Below are 7,612 nucleotides of genomic sequence, written 5' to 3' on the forward strand. Positions count from 1 at the left end.
ATTCTCTACGTTTAGGTGCACAACATTCAGACAGCTCAGTTGATGTGCATTGTGTTGTGTATTGAAAAAATCAATATGACATCTGAAAGATTATTTTTTATGGTCTGTAGGAAAATAAAATTTATCTCTTATTATCAATAGAAACCTAAATGTTTTGCGTTCTCAGTTTGTATTTTGCTCATTTTTCAGTGAACTTCAGGTGAGACATGACGAGGTGGATCGTGTTGCTGTCTGCGTGTCTACATGTCATCTCTGCGTCATTCGATTACCTTTATGAAGAGCACTCCTTCATGGGTAAGAAAACTTATTTATGATCATTTCATGAGTTTATTGCACGATGTACGGAGCTCTTTTGTCCCTGATTTCGTCCTCAGACCCGGAGGACGTGCTGAGTGTGAGTATTCCTCTGGAGGAGCCACAGCGTCCTCTGCTGGGAGCCTCCATCCTGCTTCCCTGTTACTTTGAGGTGAGTCTTTCTAAGCTTTTTTAGTAAATGTCAGTTGGCTGAAAGACAGTATATTCTCCACTTTATTTTCCATATAATTTATATAATAACTTGTATTCTTAGATAGTGGATTAGTCCACTGAAAGTATTTGTCCCTGAATTATCTTCCATGTGCAACTGATGTAAAATTTTATTAACTGTTGAGTTTGCGCCTCATTTTTTTTAACTATTTTATGTTGTTTCTTTTACTATTTATATTGTGTTTTTGCCCACTTATCTTGTACACACATTACCTCTCTGGCACCTGAATGAATGGGTTTAATTTCTTTCAAAACATGGGAAGAGGGGGGGCACTTCATAAAACTTTGCCCCAAAGTTGGCAAGAAATTTTTTTTAAAAAAAGGTTACAAGACAATTACCTGAAAATAAGTTTTTAAAAAAACTGAATACAATTTAAAAAAAAAAAAAAAGATTTAAAAACAAGAAGAAAATGACCTCAAGAAAGTGCTAAAAATATATTTTCTTTTCTGAAACATAATTTTAAATACATAAATGAATTGATTGGGTTTCAATTCAATGACATTTTTTGCATTTAACAAAATGTAACAATAGTAACAATTTTATTTTCCCAGTGTATTTTTGACCTACTTAATGACAAGATTGTGTATTTTTGTATGTATGCTATATGCATGAACACAGCCAGAACATTAAGTACACCAAACAGTCCCGAAAGGGTTAAATAGCCTCAGATTGTTGATTTTATATTTGGAAAAGTAACTGCTGGTAAACGGTGTTGTTTCCCTCGTAGGACCACACCGTCCCGGACCCCGGCGCCCCCACCATCGCCCCCCTCGCCCATCGCATCAAATGGAGCCTCGTCACCAAAGAGAAGGTCACGACCATCCTGGTGGCCTTGGAGGGCCAGGTGCGAATCAGCGAGCGCTACCTGGACAGAGTTCACCTGGTGGGCTACCCCCAGACCTCCACAGACGCCAGCATCAAGATCTCGGAGCTGAGGTCCAGCGACTCGGGGGTCTACCGCTGCGAGGTCCAGCACGGCATCGAGGACAACCACGACATCGTCCACGTGCAGGTTCAAGGTGAAAATGAGCTTTCACAACATTTTAGACAAAACTTTTCATGTTTCATTCAGAATTTAACAGCTTTGTCTCTGCAGGTATTGTGTTCCACTACCGCGCCATCATGGGACGCTACAGTTTGACCTTTGAGAAGGCGACGGCGGCGTGCGCGCAGAACAGCGCCGTCATGGCGTCACCTGAGCAGCTTCAGGCGGCCTACGATGACGGATTCCACCAGTGTGACGCCGGCTGGCTGTCTGACCACACAGTCAGGTGGGTGTGTCACATGACGGCCAACGGCTGTCCACTTCCTGCCTCTGCCTCTCACTGAGCTCAAACTGGACGCTCAAACGTTAAAGTTCACACGTTAATGGAGGCGAAAAACACGATATTCTGGAGAAAAGTGTCCAAAAAAACTCCTGCAATATCCAAATTGCTATTGCATACTTTAACTAAACACACTTTAAAAAAAAACAGTACGGCCTCTACGTACGGAAATCACGGAGCCCGGGAGGTGACATGGATGTTTGTTTTTTTTTTTAGTTTTACAGACATTTTTTTATCCTATTTAACAAAAAAAAGAAATGTCTAAATCCATTAATTTCTTGCAGTTTGTGTACATTTCCTGTCAAGTTGCTCGTTGCCTTGACTAAAAAAAGTTTCTGAATCCAGCACAAAAAAAGTGATGTCAGTCCAGGTTTCAAAGGGTTAATGGAGTAGCGGTGATCTGTGAGGTCGTTAAATACGTGCCGACCTTTCTTTTCACCGTGTTACCGTTTCTGATGCCGTTTGAAGCAGTCGTATCTCGCTCGAACTTTGCTTCGCTGCCTCTGCTTTCTCCGTTTTGTCAGTTTCTGTAAACGTTTTGAAAATGTGCACAAATACGAACAAAATGAACGCAAAGTGGGTCAAAGGCACCATTTGCCGCCTATCTAACATTGAGCTAAACGTCACCAAAACATCCTGAAAACTTTACATCAGTATTCAACCTTATAAGGGACATTATTTGACATCATAAGCATCCTTAAAATGTTCTTTAAACATTAGATTTAAATGTTTTCCTTAAAACATTATTGTAACTTGTAGGTAACGTTAGCCAGTGTTGTGGAAACGTTTCCTGCTCGCTGGGTAAGCAGCAATGTCTTTGTAAAAAAAAAGGGAAAATCTTTTGGGGGCATTGTCCATGATGGAATTTAAATTTTGAAAATTTTCTCTCTATTCAACCAAAGGTACCCGATCCATGATCCTCGTGTGAACTGCTACGGAGACAAAGAGGAGCTGCCCGGCGTCAGGACGTACGGAGTCAGAGACCTCAACGAGACGTACGACGTCTACTGCTTCGCTGAGAGGATGACAGGTACGTGACTGCTGTGTTGTTAATTTGCTTCTGTTTGATAAACTTTATTTGTATAGCACCTTTTATACAAGAAATGCAGCCCAGCGTGCTTTACAAGAAAGACATGAAATGCAGCACGTGCTTCACATCAAAACACATAAAAGACAAGACGACAGAATAAAACCTGCATGTTGAAATAAAATAAAATCAGAACAGAATACGTGAAATGTATCTTCAAATGGATAAAATCTGCTTAACATGAGTAAAAGTGAGACACAATGAGGATAGAAATTTAGTGCACAGAATTCAGAACATAAAATAGAAAATAAAATGGATAAAATATAACCCACTGGCCTTATTAATAAAATAAGCATAAAAATAGAGTATAGAAAATTCATGAAAATACAACATACTACAATACAAGATCTTAAATACCGATGTGCAGCAGTGTGCACAGCAGCTGAATCACAGTCAAAGGCTAAAGTGAGGAGACCAGTTTTTTGTTGGTTTATGGCCGAACAGCTTTTTGCTTCTGCCGGAACACCAAGCGCCTAAGATAATCGTGTTCGTCGTAGAGCTTCTTTTTGGCGATAATCAAAGTTTTTCAGGAGGGAACCAGTGCGATGCTAACTTCCAGGTCGGCCTACAATAAACGTCACCCTTCACCGCTTTATGGCGCTCTCTGATGTGACGCAGGTAGAGTTTTTCACACCGCCGCTGCAGAGAAGTTCACCTACTCGGAGGCCGTGATGGCGTGCTCCAACCGGGGCGCTCTGCTGGCGACCACCGGTCAGCTCTACCTGGCGTGGCAGACTGGGATGGACGTCTGTAACGCCGGCTGGCTGGGAGACAGGAGCGTCCGCTACCCCATCAACGTCCGTCGGCCGCAGTGTGGAGGCGGCCTGCTGGGGGTGCGGACCGTTTACCTCCACACAAACCAGACAGGATACCCACTTCCTGAGTCCCGCTACGACGCCTTCTGCTACACAGGTGAGCCTTCAGTTCAGGTTTTTTTGCAGATATTTTGTCTTCGTTTTTTGTGCTAATTTCAGGTAATTGTCTTGTACCTTTTTTATTTTATTCTATTCTATTTTTTTTATTATTTTTTTACCAATTCCCAACAGTTGCAGCAGGAAATGCAGCAATGTCTTGGTAAAAAACAACAATTTTTCATGGCTACTGGTGGGAAAAGATAAATAACATAAATAGCATCCACATGTGGTGCTTAAATTGGGGCATTTCTGAGAAAAAAAAAACCCCAAAGATTTTCTGAGATTAATGTTGCAAATTTGCAAGAAAAAGATGGATATTCTCTGAGTTTATAAAGTCACAAATCTGTGGTGCAAAGTGAATGTAGTCCTTTGACCTGCAAAAATCAAAAATGTACAACAAACAAAAACATCTGAAATTTGCGACTTTATAAACTTAAAGAATGGATTTTTTATCAGCAGATTTGTGACATTAATCTCTTCTATATAATTTTTCTTTTTAAATTTACCGTGGCTCCGCAGCGGCCCTGATATGTCGTCATAAACTACAATAACTAGTCAATTTGCAGAAAATTTGGGTAAATTGGACAAAATTTGCAAGTTGATGCAGGATTCATTTAAATAAGAACCAAAAACCCAACTTCTGACTCTACACAGTAACATCTGCAGCAAACGCTCTGTTATCTCGCCCCTCCATGACCTCCAGAGTCGCCTGCTGAGGAGGGTTCAGGCCTCATCGAGGAGGGAAGTGGCGTGCTGAGTGTGACGGCGGTGACGCAGAGCCCGGAGGTGTTCTTCAGGAGCACGACCCCAGAGAGCGAGGTGGTCGGAGAGGTGGAGACCCAGCAGCCGACCGTGGTGGACTTCACCTTCACGGAGAGCCCCGCGGAGCTGCCGCTGCCTCGGCCGCCGAGCGTCACCGAGGTCATCACAGACGTGATCGAGGCGGCCACCGCCAGGCCCGACACGGGCATGGCGCCCGGAAGAGGCTTTGTGATGCCTCCGGGTGGTGAGCGATCCTGAGCTGCCGATGATTACTGCGACATGACAGAAAGTCCAGCGAGCGTCTCGGATAATGCCGTTTCTCTGTGCAGGTGTGGTCTTCCATTACCGCTCGGGCTCCGGACGCTACGCCTTCACCTTCGTCGAGGCCCAGCTGGCCTGTCAGAGCGTGGGCGCCTCCATCGCCTCACCGGAGCAGCTGCAGGCGGCGTACGAGGCCGGATATCACCAGTGTGATGCAGGATGGGTACTGGACCAGACTGTGAGGTGAATCTGAGACCTCAGAGCAGGAAGAACGATTGTTCCTCCTGCAGCAACATTCGCTTTCATTTCTCTGATGTTTTCTCTTAATTTTAAGAGAAAATAAAAGAGAACTCAAGATGCACCTTAAACTCCAGATCTGTGTTTGAAACCGTCCTCTGTCAGGGAGAGACTGCACCATATAGTGTTTTCAGCATTTTGTAGCAGTGTTTCAGCAGTTAATTTCATCATTTTATTCCTGAGCCCCATGATGCCCTGTGTCAGGGCCGGCTCTGCCCGCCCTAACCCTAACCCCAATAACGACACATCACATGCTCACACATAATTTAGGCACATGTCACTGTTTATTTATTTGTAATGTTAATATATATATATTTTCTAGACAGAAAACACTCAGTGAGGGCGGCAGTGGGCATAGAAAATTATTATTTTATTATTATTTTCCTTCGAGGCCAAGGGGGACTGGCGGCGTAGCGGCGCCCCTCCAGCAGATGGCGCCCTAGGCGACCGCCTGTATCTCCTATACCAAGAGCCGGCCCTGCCCTGTGTGAATTATGGCCGTGACTTCTGGTGCTTAGTTGGTGTTTTCCAATAGTCGTGGTACCCAAGCCCGCAGGAAGTGCTTCAGGCTCAGGCCTCTACATAGAGGGTCGGTCAGGTGATGCCCACGGGCCCAGAATAAAGTTAAAAATAAAATAAAGGACACCTGGCAGCCCCACAAATCCAGAGGGGGGTCTGGGGGCCCATCTCTGGGAGATTAAGAGTGTCTGACACTTCATTTCCCACATGCTGATAAATTCTTATGCATCAGTTTGTGTTTTTTATGCATAAATGTAAAAACCTCGACTACTCTCAACATGAAAAGGAAATAAAGAGCACGAGAGGAAATATAACATCAGTTAGATAAAAATAGATTGTAGACAAAATATTATGCGGTATATTTGAAAGATGCGAAACAGGGTAGGCGATATGTAGAGATCCTGAAGTTGAGACTTTCCACGGCCTGCATTTTAAGACCATACTGCGACGTCACTGTCTGTGTAAAATATTACTTGGAGACACAATCTGAGTTTATTTTATAACAAGCATTTGGCTATAAACTTAAGCCCGACGTGTGAAATGTTTGTAGTTGTCAAATGTAAACTCAAGTCCTTAAATTCCTAGAAAACAAATACAGACAACATGACCTCGGTGTCTTTAATGGTTCTGTGTATAAAATGTAAAAAAGGAAAAAAAAAGTTATTTCATTATCCACGTTTGGCCCTCGTGCGTCATGAGATGACAGCTGCAGACACCAGCTCCTTTGTGAAATTAAGTAGCAGAGAATGTCAGCCAGAGAAAGACAAAGAAACTTTAAAAGATTTAACAATATATATGTGTATAACACTGTGCAAAAATCTTTATTTGCACAGTAGTTTATCTGATAGTACTGAAGTCAGAAGTATTTCCCTCTGAAGTGTAGTGGTAATTTTAAATGTAGAAGCACCTCAGATTTGTACTTAAGTGCGGTACTTAAATAATTGTACTTAGTTATATTCCAGCTCTGGTCAGCAGAGGGACACACAGTAACATAAATGTTGTTAAATGATATTCATGCATTTTTTAAAGGTATAAAACTTATTTTTCCGTGTGCTGAGCTACAGTTTTCGGCCTGTGAGAGCGACATATTCTTCTCCTATCTTGGTACGAATGTCTCAACCACTCGTAAAATGTTCTCTCACAGAGAAAAGTAACACTAAGAAAACATTGCTGAATCCCAAAAATTAGTGGATACTAACAAAATAAGAACAAATTATGGATACAAGCAAAACTGAGGACATTTGTTTGAACATTGTTTCTTGCATGAGGCCCATTTTTTACTGTCCCAAACAATAAACCACCACGTTTGCTGTTTTCTAGGTACCCGATTGTTTTCCCTCGAGAGAAGTGTGCCGGAGATTTGGGGGATCGACCTGGAGTTCGGTCCTACGGTTTGAGGCCAGCTGAAGAGAGATATGACGTGTACTGTTACGCCGACGGGCTCAAAGGTAAGAGAGTTTAGCCTGAAAATCAGCGATTCTTCTGACATAAAATCACAGAGACTGTTTCTCTAAACCGTGGATCTGTTACGTTAGCGTCTCCCAAACCTCTACAATAGTCCTGCATGTTTTACATCTCTCCGTGCTCCAACAGCTGATTCAAACGAGCCGCTCGTTACGAACCCCTGAAGCCGCCTGATGACAAGCTGATCATTTTATTCAGCTTTGGGAGAGATCTGAAACGTGCAGGACAATGCTGCAGCCATGTGACGTGTGAAGGTCGTAGTTTCCGAATTGGGAAGTTGTTTTTTCGACCTTGTTGTGTTCATAAGCTTTGAGGTCTGAAAGTGGGAACAACATGGAAGCTACAAAAACGATGGGTTGCATTTTAACGCTGAGAGTGTTTAAACAAGAGGTTGAAAGCTATTTCCAGTTTATTTATATTTTTATATATTTTTTTACAATTACATATATTTATACAT

The 7,612-nt window shown here is 42.6% G+C and overlaps 1 protein-coding gene across 1 annotated transcript; it reads left to right on the top strand.

The window, feature by feature from the left end:
* Window positions 1-202: 202 nt before the first annotated feature.
* On the top strand, window positions 203-7,139 carry LOC121963516 (aggrecan core protein-like; the record flags this gene model as incomplete). The annotated part of the gene is made up of 9 exons (XM_042513802.1): window positions 203-294; window positions 375-466; window positions 1,254-1,545; window positions 1,623-1,797; window positions 2,754-2,881; window positions 3,557-3,850; window positions 4,556-4,858; window positions 4,944-5,118; window positions 7,012-7,139. Coding segments are annotated over exons 1-9 (1,675 nt in total), but the record flags the coding sequence as incomplete, so codon positions are not given.
* Window positions 7,140-7,612: the final 473 nt, after the last annotated feature.

Source organism: Plectropomus leopardus, unplaced genomic scaffold (genome assembly GCF_008729295.1).
Source record: "Plectropomus leopardus isolate mb unplaced genomic scaffold, YSFRI_Pleo_2.0 unplaced_scaffold11541, whole genome shotgun sequence".
NCBI classification, from domain to species: Eukaryota; Metazoa; Chordata; class Actinopteri; order Perciformes; family Serranidae; genus Plectropomus; species Plectropomus leopardus.